Source organism: Thalassophryne amazonica, chromosome 10, assembly GCF_902500255.1.
Source record: "Thalassophryne amazonica chromosome 10, fThaAma1.1, whole genome shotgun sequence".
Lineage (NCBI taxonomy): Eukaryota > Metazoa > Chordata > Actinopteri > Batrachoidiformes > Batrachoididae > Thalassophryne > Thalassophryne amazonica.
Window position 1 is genome coordinate 54,576,460 of NC_047112.1, and position 16,572 is coordinate 54,593,031.

The 16,572-nt window shown below is 40.4% G+C and overlaps 1 protein-coding gene across 1 annotated transcript in view; it reads right to left on the reverse strand.

The window, feature by feature from the left end:
• Positions 1–10,531: 10,531 nt before the first annotated feature.
• Positions 10,532–16,572, reverse strand: part of ptprsa (protein tyrosine phosphatase receptor type Sa) — a 515,480-nt gene continuing 509,439 nt past the window's right edge. Inside the window, 2 exon segments of the mRNA XM_034180027.1 lie at positions 10,532–12,076; positions 15,016–15,151. Coding sequence (XP_034035918.1) covers positions 12,008–12,076; positions 15,016–15,151 — 205 coding nt within the window. The 3' untranslated portion in view covers positions 10,532–12,007.

Below are 16,572 nucleotides of genomic sequence, written 5' to 3' on the forward strand. Positions count from 1 at the left end.
GTGCTTACGCGCGGTAGGATTCGATTCGGTTGGCGCTCTAGGGTTCGGCCGAAACCGAACCCCGTCAACAAGGCCAATGTTCGGGCGAGTCCGAAACTGAATCTTGGATTCGGTACATCTCTAATACATATATATATATATATATATATATATATATATATATATATATATATATATATATATATATATATATATATATATATATATATATATATCACACACACACATTCAAAAAATAACTTACTTAGTGAACATAAAAAAATTATGTAAAGTATTTCCACCCAAGTAAAATACGTTAACCTAGCCAGAAGCAATTTTGCTGAGTGATCTAAATGTAAATTTGTTGGGTCAGCATGATGAATTTGCGTTACCGTTACTCAATTACCATGGTTTAGGCCAACTAGATTTGTAATGGTAAATGTAACAAAAATAAAAAGTAAGTTCCTTCAGCTTCTCCCTTGTTTGCACTCGGGATCGCCACAGCAAATCTGAGGTGGATCTGCATGTTCAGTTGGCATAGATTTTACACCAGATGCCCTTCCTGACACAACTCCACATTACATGGAGAAGCGCAGGAGGGGTGGGGTTTGAACTAGGAAATTTTCGTACTGAAACTAAATGCACTAACCACTTGGTCAGCAGCCCTGCCCCGCGTGTAGTTACAACTACTTTTAAAATAATACAGTTACATGTCAGCTTAACTTTACTGTGTTGGATCAGCACAATTTATGCAGATCCACTTTGGATTTGCTGTGGCGACCCCAAGCAAGCAAGCGAGTAGCCAGAGGGAATTGTTGTTATATTTACCCTTACACATGTGGTTGACCTGAACCATGGCAATTAAGTGCCACTAACACAAATTCATCATGTTAACCCAACAAATTTACATTTAGGTCACTCAGCAAATTCATTTGTGGCTACATTAATGTATTTTCCTTGGGTGGAAATACTTTACATAATTTTATTATGTTCACTGAGCATGTTAGATTTTAAGTTGTTGCACATTATGTTAAAACTACATGATTTGAATATGTTCACCCATAAAACTTGTTTTCAACTCATAGAAGCTACATGTTAGACACGTTCATGTAACATAAAAACCAACAACACCCATGTTGGTTTTTTGAGTGTATTTCATACATGTAAATGTGTGCATGCACAGAATAGATTAGGTAGGCGGGACAGATATGGTACTGACACGCCTTCCATATCTACATGAGCGCGGGCCCAATCACAAAGGTCGCCATGTTGCACTGCCATACACAGGAGCCTAAAAGGGACATACTGACTACACGTTCACATTTTGCAGCAGGACTGGAAAACTGAAGAAAAAAAATTACTGTATGCTCCCCTGTACAGTCTACTGGTTGCTAATGCATGCTATCAAGTTTGAGAACCCTCATTTTTGTGACATGTAGGATCATACACATTGCTTATCACAAGAGGTGGAAAGGGAACATAAATCCCCATCACCAAAGAAGCAAAAACAAAATCATGTCTGACAATGACATCATGAAATCTAGAGCCTGACCACTATATGTCACTATATCCTACATATTGTAGCTTTAAACATTTATGAACATAGGCAACAGGTTTGTTGTCATGGCCCAAACCAACCTGTACTTAAGGTTCTTGAAATAGAGTAACATCTCCACCTGGTGGACATTCATCATTTTGAAGCATCATTATTTTAAGAGATGCCACAATACACTGATAATCAATAACTGTTCATAAATATTGCAGACTTCTTTATTCATTCACCATGTTGACATCACGATGTAACACTAAGTGTTCCTGCAGAGTTGCCCCCCCACAGACACACATAGACAGACATCATTACTATTCTGGCTGAAGTTCAAATGTCAGTAATTTTTTTTTTTTTTTTTACAAAAGGTGCTCATAAAGACATCGCAGTCACTCGTGAATATTTTAAAGCCCCGGATGTCATCCAGAAATGACCTCTGGTAAATCACAACTGCAACCAGCCAATTTTTGACAGGTAACCGCAGTCGTGGCATCACAGCACTCCTTATGGTTCTTTTTAGCTTTTCCTTTTGTGGCATGACTGGATTGATCTGTCATTTGTAACAGAAAGAGTCTGGCCCACGGGGCTGTAGATAATCCAATTTATCGCTTTGCAATTTATTACAAATTTCTGTGGCTTTTGGATCCACTGTCACATCGATTCGTTGATTGCTTGCTTAGCTGGGTCCTAATGAGCTGCTGTCTGAATCACTGCATAATCGCAGCCCTAATTCACTTCCTCAGCTCCCCTCACACTCGCTCTGTTGGCTCACCACTATTAGAGAAGAATGGACTGAGACAGCAGTCCTCCAAGCAGACAATAAGGAGCATCATCCTGGAAGCACTGTCATTGTGCATACATTAGCCTTTTACAAATCGCACTTCTCCTGTGATTGTTGTTGCGGTGTGCCGGTGCAGGTGCAGTTTAATGAAGAAGAATTCACTGTGTCTTTCTGAAATCTTAAGATGGGCCATCAGCACAACCAAAGACGCAACTTGTGGCGTCCAGAAGCAATGCAAAACAAAAAACAAGAACATCCGCACCTTCTTCAGTTTGATACAAATTTGTTCTTTTTGACTGAGTGATACCATAATATATGGTTGTGTGTGGCCCATTTTATCAATTGTGTCCAAAACTGAACCACTTTATCCTTGACTAATGCATAAACTTCCACTATACAATTGTGATCTTGAGTTTGATGTTTCAAGGTTACCCAATGTCAAATGCCACACCTAATAGAAAGGTGACTCACCTGTATATGCAGCATATAACAAGACACCAGAGGAAGCCCGTTCCATAGCGTCTCTGGGGCCTGTTTTTGCACCTGCTTACCCCACAGTAATATTAACTACAAGTGACAGCAAGCAAGTGGCAACTTGTCATTCATTTTCAATCAGAATGGGTGTTTCGCAGCAACAAGAGACAACGGTTACTATGCCGCCAGCTGGGCAGGGTCAAAATAGAGGAGTCTATTTTATGCAAATACTGAGTGATGCGACACAGTGACTGCCGATCTGAGAAAAAAGGCAGCTTCAACAAAATAAACAAAGATGGTGGTAAACTCTTCAAAACAGCTTAATTCTATATAAATGTAATATGTCTGGCATTTTTTTCCCCATATATTTTGTAAAAGTCAACATGAAATAAACACTTCTAAATCTAAAACTGCTGTTTTTGTAACCAGAGGCCACCTCTGAAGTGATTTACAAGACATCTTACAGAGATTTTAGCACGCTAACTAGCAACACATGAACACTGGGATACACTGTCATTGATGCCAGTCTGAAACAAATCAAGCAAACTTTAGTTTTGTCAAGCATGACGTAAAAACTTTGACCCTGCTGTAGTAGGATGAAGGTCCTGGGTCCTGATTGAAAAGAAGTTCCCGCTAGCTTGGCTAATGGGGAATTCCCCTTTGGCTGACCTGGTGGGACCTTTGTGGCCGGGATGGCGGTGGGATCAAACCCAGGACAGCTCGCACCAAAGACCAGAACTCTACCAGGTCAGCCAAAGGGGAATTCCCCATTAGCCAAGCTAGCGGGAACATCTTTTCAATCAGGACCCAGGACCTTAATCCTGCTCCACTGGCTTTTAGAAAATGTTTTCCAGATGCAATATCTCAGTCGCTGTGTCCAAATATTTAGCATGTATTTAATGTCTATTAGTGCATACTACACAAGCATTACTGTTGTACACACTAAAAGCAAGTGAGTGAGTAGTACACAGTAAAATTACCAGTATGAAATTAACACTGACAGTGAACATGGTCCCACTCTGACACTGGTGATTTTACTGAGTAGGGACACCATTTGGACATACGTCGTCGCTGCCATCTTCCCTGTCCTTTGACCCAGATATTCACAGATGACACATCTGCATACACCCACGTCACAAAAATTTGTACTTTGCAAAAGCAGACTTTTTAAAAATAGATGTATATTTGTACAGTGCCATGACTCCTTGGACACCACTACCATTTTCATGTATGGCCGCTCTCTTTCCCGTTTCATGCTCTTCTTTGGTTATCAGGCTCCCGCTGCATGATGGGATAGCGTAGTCAATTTGAAAACACTATGGTAGTAGTAGATCATCTGAATATGCTTTGTCTACAACTAAATGCATACTGCGTACTTGGAGACTAAGGATTGTGCGTGCAGCTTTATTCCAATGTTCAGAATAATGGTAGTGCTATGTGACTAAAAAGATTCATCCAGGTTTTGAGTATATCTCTTATTGTTACATTGGAAACAAGGTACCAGTAGATTCTCACAAATCCAACAAGACCTAGCATTCATGATATGCACACTCTTAAGGCTATGATATTGGGCTATTAGTAAAAGAAATAATAGTAGCATCTGCTGTTGATGCTACAAACTCAAAACTATTACAACCCCTGGCAAAAATTATGGAATCACCGGCCTCAGAGGATGTTCATTCAGTTGTTTAATTTTGTAGAAAAAAAGCAGATCACAGACATGACACAAAACTAAAGTCATTTCAAATGGCAAATTTCTGGCTTTAAGAAACACTATAAGAAATCAAGAAAAAAAGATTGTGGCAGTCAGTAACGGTTACTTTTTTAGACCAAGCAGAGGAAAAAAATATGGAATCACTCAATTCTGAGGAAAAAATTATGGAATCACCCTGTAAATTTTCATCCCCCAAATTAACACCTGCATCAAATCAGATCTGCTCATTGACATTGACCCTATGTGTCTTTTTGCAAGGAATGTTTTTGCAGTTTTTGCTCTATGGCAAGATGCATTATCATCTTGAAAAATGATTTCATCATCCCCAAACATCCTTTCAATTGTCCAAAATATCAACATAAAGTTGTGCATTTATTGATGATGTAATGACAGCCATCTCCCCAGTGCCTTTACCTGACATGCAGCCCCATATCATCAATGACTGTGGAAATTTACATGTTCTCATCAGGCAGTCATCTTTATAAATCTCATTGGAAAGGCACCAAACAAAGGTTCCAGCATCATCACCTTGCCCAATGCAGATTCGAGATTCATCACTGAATATGACTTTCATCCAGTCATCCACAGTCCACAATTGCTTTTCCTTAGCCCATTGTAACCTTGTTTTTTCTGTTTAGGTGTTAATGATGCCTTTCGTTTAGCTTTTCTGTATGTAAATCCCATTTCCTTTAGGCGGTTTCTTACAGTTCGGTCACAGACGTTGACTCCAGTTTCCTCCCATTTGTTCCTCATTTGTTTTGTTGTACATTTTTCGATTTTTGAGACATATTGCTTTAAGTTTTCTGTCTTGACGCTTTGATGTCTTCCTTGGTCTACCAGTATGTTTGCCTTTAACAACCTTCCCATGTTGTTTGTATTTGGTCCAGAGTTTACACACAGCTGACTGTGAACAACCAACATCTTTTGCAACATTGCGTGATGATTTACTCTCTTTTAAGAGTTTGATAATCCTCTCCTTTATTTCAGTTGACATCTCTCGTGTTGGAGCCATGATTCGTGTCAGTCCACTTGGTGCAACAGCTCTCCAAGGTGTGTTCACTCCTTTTTAGATGCAGACTAACGAGCAGATCTGATATGATACAGGTGTTAGTTTTGGGGATGAAAATTTACAGGGTGATTCCATAATTTTTTCCTCAGAATTGAGTGATTCCATATTGTTTTCCTCTGCTTGGTCTAAAAAAGTAACCGTTACTGACTGCCACAATCTTTTTTTTTCTTGATTTCTTATAGTGTTTCTTAAAGCCAGAAAGTTGCCATTTGAAATGACTTTAGTTTTGTGTCATGTCTGTGATCCGCTTTTTTTCTACAAAATTAAACAACTGAATGAACATCCTCCGAGGCCGGTGATTCCATAATTTTTGCCAGAGGTTGTATGTTCAAACTGCTTTTTTAGCAATCCTGTGAATCACTAAACTAGTATTTAGTTGTATAACCACAGTTTATCATGATTTCTTCACATCTGCGAGGCATTCATTTTGTTGGTTTGGAACCAAGATTTTGTTCATTTACTAGTGTACTTGGAGTCATTGTCTTGTTGAAACACCCCTTTCAAGGGCATGTCCTCTTCAGCATAAGGCAACATAACCTCTTCAAGTATTTTGACATATCCAAACTGATCCATGATACCTGGTATGCGATATATAGGCCCAACACCATAGTAGGAGAAACATGCCCGTATCATGATGCTTGCATCACCATGCTTCACTGTGAACTGTGGCTTGAATTCAGAGTTTGGGGGTTGTCTCACAAACTGTCTGTGGCCCTTGGACCCAAAAAGAACAATTTTACTCTCATCAGTCCACAAAATATTCCTCCATTTCTCTTTAGGCCAGTTGATGTGTTCTTTGGCAAATTGTAACCTCTTCTGCACATCTTTTATTTAACAGAGGGACTTAGCAGGGGATTCTTGCAAATAAATTAGCTTCACACAGGCGTCTTCTGTCACAGCACTTACAGGTAACTCCAGACTGTCTTTGATCATCCTGGAGCTGATCAATGGGTGAGATAAATACTTTATTGATCCCAAGGGAAATTGTGCATTGTCCGTGCTCCAAGGATAGATAGAATTAAAAGATACAATAAAATGGAAGGAACAAAGCCCACCACAAAAATAAATAAATAATAACTAAAAACTAGCTGCTAAAGCACCTTCTCCCTCCTGCTCCTCCCAGCAGAGGCCTCGTTAAACAGCCTGATGGCACGCGGAACAAATGAGTTCCTCAGTCTCTCTGTAGAACATCTCAATGAGAGAAATCTCAAGCTTACTGAGCTTCTCTGGATGGAGAAGACAGAGTTCAGAGGGTGCCTCTCATTAGACAGGATGGCATGGGTCTTTGTGAGTGTTCTCTGCTCCACCACTGCCTCCACAGAGTCCAAGCCCAGACCCACTACAGAACTGGCCCTCTTAATGAGCCGGTTCAGTCGATGAATGTCCTCCTTAAAAGCACTGCCCCCCCCAACACACCGCGGCATAAAAAAGAACACTGGACACAATAGCCAGATAAAACAGGTGCACTAACTTAGGGCAGACTCTGAACGAGGCCAGCCTTCTGAGAAAATACATTCTGCTCTGGCCCTTCTTATAAACAGCGTCCATGTTGGCTGCCCAGTTCAGCTTATTGTCCAGATATAGTCCCAGGTACTTATACATGGAGACCACCTCCACCTCCGCTCCACCGATGTTAATGGGCTGCAGAGAGGGTGGCGCCCAGCGAAAGTCCAACACCATCTCCTTTGTTTTAGTGGTGTTCAGCTGGAGCTTATTCAGCCGGCACCACTACACAAAGTCCTTCACCAGGCCTCTGTACTCCCTCTCGTCCCACTCCCCAATTGCAGTGTCATCTGAGAACTTCTGCATGTGACATGTATTGGCGTTGTAACGAAAGTCTGTGGAGTAGAGGGTGAAGAGGAGAGAGCACTGTGCCCTGAGGTCCTCCAGTACTGCAAGTCAGAGTTGAAGACCTGCAGTCCCCCACTACAGCCTTTGCCATTCTGGTTATTCTTTGATGGTTGTTTTCCATTTTCTTCCATGCGTCTTTTTTTTTGTGTCCATTTTAAAGCATGGAGATCATTGTAGATGAACAGCCTATAATTTTTTGCACCTGCGTATAGGGTTTCCCCTCTCCAATCAACTTTTTAATCAAACTACGCTGTTCTTCTGAACCTTCTGAACAATGTCTTGAACGACCCATTTTCCTCAGGCTTTCAAAGAGAAAAGCATGTTCAACAGGTGCTGGCTTCATCCTTACATAGGGGACACCTGATTCACACCTGTTTGTTCCGCAAAATTGATGAACTCACTCACAATGCCACACTACTATTATTGTGAACACCCCCTTTTCTACTTTTTGTTACTAATAGCCCAATTTCATAGCCTTAAGATGAATGCTTGGTCTTGTTGGATTTGTGAGAATCTACTGAATCTACTGGTACCTTGTTTCCCATGTAACAATAAGAAATATACTCAAAACCTGGATTAATCTTTTTAGTCACATAGCATTACTGTTATTCTGAACACTACTGTAGATGCAGATATAGCCAGTGGTACTTTTTTTTGTAGCTACAGGTTTTAGTAATGGTAGTGGGATTTTTTTTTTTTTTCCAGTTTGTTTGAAAAAAAAGGACAAGCAAATAGTTTTCAGACAACATTTCTTTAATACAAAGTCAACATATCTACATACACAGTGGCTTTAACCAATTATTGTTTCAGTTAGAAGTAACAGTTTCAAAGTGATAGCACTTGGCTCTCATACAAAGAAAACTACTTTGCAGTTAGAATTCTTTTTGTTGGTATGTACTGTATACTCTCTATTCTTTTGATGTAATTTTTTTCTTTTAAATTTATGTTGCTTTTAATCACCCAAATAATCTGCAACATTTTCCTGTAAGTTGGCATCTGTATTTAAAAGTCTATAGTCTTTACATGAAGTCAAAAGCGTTAACACATTGCACAAACTTTCACGGTTTTAGTTTTTGGGGCCCTGCAGCAGTCTTTTGTGTTCCAAAAGTCCTCAGTTCAGGTTTGAGTTCATTACGGAACATCTGAATATTCCCACTGTTCAGAAGTGACACGCTGGAAATGTGAACTCGCAGCAAATTTTGGGTTGTCTTCTTCTTTCCAAGGCTGCATTGCGCTGCTTTGTTTTCGAGTCCTGATGTCTTTCTGCATCCAGTGATGAAATTTAATAAAAACAAACCAAAGAAAAAAGAACAAAAATGATGTTTTTGTACAAGGCTCAAAATGCATTAAGGAGAAACTAAATCATGTCTTTTAGCAACCGAACTGTGTTTGGCCTTTGGCATTTTGGTATCTGTCCATCAGCCAACAATATCTTTCTGATTTGCACTTTGACATTTTATACAGTTTCGAGCATTTGAGACCTCGCGGGAGTTTACAGGAAAAAAAAATCTCAATGATTCACTGCATTTGCATACTTCAGTTGACTTTTTAAAGCAGAAAACTGATTGTTACAAGGACTCTGGAACTGTGTTTGTGGGAAGAAACTGAGAACATCGATGTACTCAAACGGTGTCTTGAACGTGTCAGCAGCAGCTAAAACGTGCTAGCAGATTTACCCATGTTGATTGCACACCCTGTGCGAGGCTACAGGTAAGCGGAGCAGCTGGCACCATTCCTGGTTTAACTGCTAGCAAGGGAAATTAAAGGCGGGTGGGTGGGGGTGAGCAACTGGTAATTAAAGACCAGGGAGCAGAACTGGAAAAGGAAAGAAAACAGGCTTCACAAACACCGACGAGGTGCGTAACGGCAGATTACATAACCCAAATTTCTCAAAATGTGACTGCATCTGAAATGTGAGATTTGGAAGGTCAAATAAAACAAATGTATATAATCTATATATTCACTTATTTACATGTATATTCTAAATCATAGAGGATAGCAAACAAAATGAAATATCACATTATGTCTAAAAAGAATTAAGTTTAACAAAAGGAAAAGAAGAGCATTAAAAAAAAAGAAAACAAAACCAAGGGTCAGAGTCTGTACATGATCATTCAAGGTACAGTACATCAAGCCAACAAAAAGATCAACCGTGACACGTTTGACTGATTACATACTCTATAAACCAGTTGCTATAAAATAAAACTAATAATCTAAAAGTTAATGATGATTATAAGCTAATAAATAAAGCGTGGTTTAAAAACTGCATCTCCTCATCGGCACAGGATCTACCTGCAGGTAGAATTTTAGCATTTTGTGAGCTCATTGCCTTGGTTTTTCGTGAGAAAACACACAAGGTTGTTAGGATTACAAAAACAAACACGCAAAAAAAGAAACAAAGATAAAAAAGGAAAAGCGCTGGGTAGTACAAAACAAAAAAAAATGTCATGGAGAAAAACATAATTCATACTGTTGTGATACATATTTATATTCTGCTGTTAAATATATATGTGCATGTGTGTGTGTGTGTGTGTCTGATGGATGCACACATACACACTAACATGTTATACTTAATATTTCTACAGTGAAAAAATAGAATGTCTTTGAAAGTAACATGAAATAAGCATATCTCATTCTGCTAATAATAATAATAACAAAAAAAGTGATACAAAGTTTCTGATAAAAACTAAACCAAAATTCAAATGAAAAAGTCAACTAATGTAATGTAAAATAAGTTTTCATAATACGACATTAATGCTTTAAAAACAAATGTTACAATAATAAGGCTTTTTTGGACATAAAAGATTACACACAGTTGTCCATCGTTCTGTTTTTGTGCACGCCTTCACAGAATCCGTCCGCCCGCGCGTGTCAAAGCACTGAGCTGAACATAACAACCTGCTTATTTGAAAAGCTTGATTTTTTTTCTTTTATCTGACACATTAGTACATCAAATACAACCTGTTTGTTTTTTGAAGTTGGGGGGGACTGTTACTTTTTCTTTATTTTATGATAATGTGCAAGTAACTTAGCGGCGAATCTCCCTACCACATCATGGCTGCTGGATCCAACATGGCTGCCTGAAATCGGTCATGTCAAAAATAAACAAACAAAACAAAGAAGTACCTACTTCCCCCTCACAAACAGTGGAATTACAGCCCCAAAAAATTCAACCACAGGAAAATCTGGATTCGTAACTTTAGCAGGTCGTTGCACTCTTGAGCATCGTATCCACGTAAACAGATGATACACATAAGGCTGGAAAAAAAGGAGAGGTGGAAGAGACAGAGGACGATGATGTCACATGGATGTGCTTCCAGTCCTGATCACCCGTGGGTGAGCACTTAGCACAGCTTGGCGTCTTCCATTCGACACTCCTCTCCTTTGGGAGCCACGTGTATGACGTACACATGATAAGCAGCATGTTTGGTTTCGACAGGAAATAAAAGAAAAAAAAGAGGATTTCTCATAAGAGAAAGAAAAAGCACTTTTCTTGCTGATGGTGACTGTTGGTCGCTGTACACAAAGAAAGCCCACCCAGTGGTGGCAATCCTTGTTTTACTTGTTCCAAAGCGCTTCTTGCCCACCGGATCAGTACAACGACAAAACCCCATGATGCAATTCCTCCAAAGAAAAAAAAAAAAAAGAACCATGGGTCAACGTTGCCATTTCTTCAATATGAGTTTTCCCCGAGACTGGAGCCTCCTTTGAACATGCTGCGGTTCTACAACATCCGCGCATTTAACCGCACTTTGACGATGGTCAGCATACTGATTCAAATGGTAGAAAGGTCATCACACACATGCTGTTTGAGCTCGTCATTCAGGATGTTGCCACCATCATCTTCTTCTTCTTCTTCTTCTTCCCGGCAGCCGGTCGCTGCTGTGCCTTTCTTCTTATCTCAGCGCTCAAGTACAGGCAGTTGCGCGATGAGTACTTTAACAGTTGCGTGTTGTTTCCCGCCCAAATGATGCATATTAACAGTAAGGTCTGAACCTCGTCTTGTTTTGGTGACAACGTTTGGGGAAAACTACAAGCAGGATTGGTCTTTTCTCTCAGTATCACTCACAAAATGTGTCAATATAATACTTAACACCCCGTTCCTTCCAGGCATTTGAAAAACCGCGTCAAGGCTACATCCATCTGCCGTCATTTTTGCTGGAGACACCATTTCTTTCTTCTTCACCGTCTGTTGCTTGCTCTGTACCACAAACTTATTTTTGAGAAGAGAGATGTCCACAAATGTTTACAGTGTCCTCCACATTGAAACACTTGAGGTAAGGTAAGCAGTCTGACACTTTGATCGTTACCCGCCCCACAGCTTGAGCCACGCCTTCAGCTTCCTCTCCTGGTGGTATTTTCTCGATGAAGGGTGATTTTTGCCTCTCAAGTCGAATTGGAATTATTCTACACTAGTTAGTTGCCTCGAGGAAGCTTCTTGTTTTTTTAAATATCTACTGCTGGATCTTGTTTGGTGTGTCTGGATTAAGCAATGGCGTCGTCATCATTTGCTGTCGTTTCAAATTGCAAAATTTCTATGGCTCAGGAGACTGTTGAGAGGGCCGAGAGGATTCTGGGGGGAAGAGATGGCTTTTACGTTGCATAGTGATCAAAGCTTCCTAAGTACTCCAGAGCTGCATGGTAGCAGAATTGGTACTCATCCTGTAGAGATAAAACACACACAAAAATCAGGAAAAAAACCAACCAAAAAACAACTCATCAAATGCAGAGGTGTTTATAAATGAGACGTTAAAGGGTTATTTTCAATGAGAACTCTCGGATTTTTCAACCTGGGTTCTAAATTTAGACAGTTCTGGGTATAACTTTTCATTCACTGGAAATAAACAATGATAATCAGTCCACTATTGCTTTCAACCACAAACACTACTGAGGATTAAAACAGCGATACAACAAGTCAGTCATCAATGAAGAGCCCAATGCTGTTGTAAGTATAATAATTAGGCCCTCATGTATGGATTAGTGCAGAATATCATTGCCAAAAAAGAGGTCCTTCAGTAAAAGGTCTAACATCCACCAAAATATCAACTGACTGATTTGTGCTACTTTATTTGAATATTAGTGTCATTCCTGCATCTTCGTGACGTGTCCTCTGCAGTAGCGTGAAAATACCAAGGACACATACAATGCAGTTTTCAGTGAAAAATACTGCAGCAGCACCTCTGATAATAAACTTATGTTCTGTTTAAATATCCTGCATGCTACATAGAGAGTTTATGATTAAAAAAATTATTTAAAATACACTGATTTGAGATAGTGGCACAGTGGATTAGTGGTTAGCACTGTTGCCTCAGAGTGAGAAGGTCATGGAATCAATTCCCACCTGTGGCCTTTCTGTGTGGAGTTTGCATGTTCTCCCTGTGTTTGCGTGGGTTTCCTCCGGGTGCTCCGGCTTCCTCCCACATCCAAAGACATGCAGGTTAGGTGGATTGGAAACTTTAAATGTAAATGTGAATGTGTGTGGCCCTGCGACAGACTGGGTCCTGTCCAGGGTGGCTCCCGCCTCCCACCCTATGACAACTGGGATAGGCTCCAGCCCCCAACAACCCGATCTTGGATAATGGTTGAAAATGAGTGTGTGTGATTTGAGATACAGTGTAACCTCAGTTTTCAAACTGCTCTCTTTATGCACCAGTTTTCAAACCAAATCTCAGTTCGCAAACAACATCTGGCCTCCTGCCAACCACCACTGACTTGCAAAGAAAAAGAACACCTGGCTTCTGGCAGAGACACGCATCAGTCAGTGCAGTTGTTGCTCTGTGAGCACGCACGCTCAACTGGATTTTGAATTACATACACTGGATATTCTTCATTTTATGGGGAGGGGAGGTGATGGTCTAGTGGGTAAGCGATGGGTTTGAGAGCAGAGGATTCTTGGTTCAAATCCCAGCCTGACTGGAAAATCACTAAGGGCAAGGTCCTTAATCCCCTAGTTGCTCCCCATGTGTATTGAGTACCTTGTATGGCAGCACCCTCACATCAGGATGAATGTAGGGCATTATTGTAAAGTGCGTTTGTCATGATCTGGACTCTTTGCCTTGTGTTTTATTGTGCCATGAGTTTTTTTTACCATGTTTAGTTTAGGTTCTAGTTTGTTTAGGCTTGGTTTAGGTTTCTGTGTTTCTTTATGTGTGATTTCTCTTGCTGGGTTTTTCCTGCATGGGCTTTGACTGTCCCTGTCTCTCTTGTCCATCTCTCTTGGTGGTAAGCATCACACTCTGTCTGGGCCACACCCTGTGCTGGAACTTTCCTCAAACCTGGGTGTATGCTCATTACCTGGGTGCATTTAAGCTCCACTGGTTGCACTAGTTCCCCGCCAGATTGTTGCACCTTTTGCCTTCGCTTCCAGCTCTGTGTTCCAAGTCCTGCTACCACGTTGTGTTTGACCACCTGCCTGTTTGTACTGACCACACCTTACACCTGATGTTTTGGATGTGTATGCTCATCTTTGACTGCCTTGCTGTGTACCGGACCCCACTGAATCCTTCAGCAAATGTTTTTACTGACCAGAGGTACTGTATTAAGTCCTGCAATTGTGTCCAGACATCTCTGTCTGTCAAACCTGATAGCTTTGAGTGTCTGATGCAGATGGAAAAGCATCCATTTATATGGTTTTTAGTTTTTGTTGTCCGTTAAGAAGCCACAATGGGTCCAAAGACAGGGAGCAAAGGTAAAAAACAGAAAAGTTCTGAGAACCAGAAGAACAGAGGTGAAGAAAGATATCAAAACAAAATCTTCGATCTGTACCATACTGAAAAAAAAGTGGCGATAAAAGTAGCGAATGTTGCCAAAGAAGTGACAGAGATTACCAAACAAAGGTCACAGACACTGGAAGAGGTGGAAAAGTTATTCGCTGATGTTCCATGTATGCCATCAAGTCTCCTCTATACAGATAAGGTGAAATTTGTTTATTTTATTATAATTACTGTACAGTATTTTCTATAAGACATTATAAATATTCTTTGTTTGTTGTCTGCTTTTTATGCATGAAATGCTCTTAAAAAGGAAAAAAAAAAACACAGTGTTCTTTTTGGGGCCTGGAACAGATTAATCCATTTTACATGGTTTCTTATGGGAAAATTAGTTTCGGTTTAAGAACCACTCTGTTTTTAGAACAACATTTAGGAATGAATTAAGTTCTAAGTTCTAAAACCAAGGTTCCACTGTATAATTTGTGTCCTGTAGGCACGGTGCTTTTGCTCCCGCAGTATAAAATGAGATGACTGTATGATGTGCCATCTTACAAAAACAAACCAAGCGGCATGTTTGCTGGCTGTTATTTTTTTAGTTTAACCTTTATTTAACCAGGTTAGTCCCACTGAGATCAAGATCTCTTTTGCAAGGGAGACCTGGACCATTATAAAGTTTCTAATTCACCAAACCTGCTTGTCTTTAAATGTGGGAGGAAACCGGAGCACCTGAAGGGAACCCACACAAACATGGGGAGAATGTGCAAATTCCACACAGAAAGGTCACAGGTGGGAATCGAACCCATGACCTTGTTGCTGTGAAGCAACAGTGCTTTCCACTAATCCACTGTGCCGACAAATGTGGTGGTGGTGTTGGGGTGTATGACCTCTGACCTCAGTCTGGACCATAGCGGGCCTCTGTGTCCGGAGCATCTTCACCGTCTGGAAGATGTCTACCACACCTTCATAGCGCATTCTCTCCAGGACAATGCTGAGGGTGATGAAGACTCCAGTCCTGCCCACGCCAGCACTGCAAACGGAGGTAAATTAATTTGTAGATGAACATTTCATGAGTACACACATGCATGCAGTGACTGATGGGTAAATGTGTGTCCAGTGCTACACACATTTTCCTTAGGATGTTCACTATGCATTTGCAGTTCTCTGCAATAGTCACATCAAACCACATTCCTGCAAATTAACTCCAGCTTTGAATTATTTTCAGTCATAAATTTTCCACCTACAAATGCACATCTGTTGCAAAACTGTGCAGGGCAACTCTGCATGCTGTCAAGCTCCAACAAGTGATGACGACTTGCAACTGTGAAATCCTACACTACTGCAGCAGGCCTGATTGAAAATAAAAACCAACCAATATAGAGAAGCATTTGCTTCAAATGACAATGTGAAATTTCAGTTATAGTTTGCCAGAAGACACATATGGTACTCGAGCTGAGATCTGATCTGTTTTCTTGCATGAAAATTGTTCTCAGCTCTACTATGAAGGAGTATAACTTGTGATGCAACAGATAAAATCTACACTATGCACAGTTTCTCCAGTCACAGCTACAGAACACTATAACTCATTGAGAGTTGTCTGGCTGTCTTGGTGGCTTCCCTCACTAGTCTTCTTGCACAGTCAGTTTTTGAGAAGTCCCTACCCAAGACAGATTTACCACAAAGTACTGTTTGTATGTCACGATGATTAATTTAAAAGACATCCCAAACATATTCAGTGACTTTGAAATGTTGATTTCCATCCCTTGGCTTATGTTTAAAGAAAGCTGACTGTAAATGTGATGTTTTGATTTTGTAAGACTACTAGGGGCACATATTTCTGCATTCCATTAAGTTGGAAGTTGGACTGGATATTTTTATTGACTGTATGTCATGTTGTTGAGATTTTTACTGTGGGTTTAGATAGCATTCAGAAAATTTAACATCATGAAGCCTATAACATCTTTTTAAAGCTAGTTGTCATAAACTAATATATCTTTGCAGGAGAATGAAGGTCCAAGTCTTTAGGATCCTGGTGCTTCTAGCTGTACTGCGTAGTTGTGCAGCTTGGGACGTTTGGCCTCAGGCAACGACTGCATGCCATTGGTACCAGGTCTCTTCAGAGGATTCTTGGGTACCACTGGAATGACTTTGTGTCAAACCAATGGTTAGTTCAGGAGACTCACAATAAGAAGTATCATTTGCATTGTGAGGGAACATCCAGCACCTGGAGAAGGCCAAGGGATCACCCATGATTTACCTGGATGTTGCCAATGGCTACTTCAAACAGGTAGGGTTGGAATAGCTATCTGTCTGGGTGGTTGTCATCCAGGACCCAAGACGTTCTGTGGTGTGGTGGATGCAGACATGCAGACACGACCTAATTTTAGTCTACAATTTTAATGGTCTACGTATCCTGCAATTGTTTCCTGCTGCATCGTAATAGTGATGTAA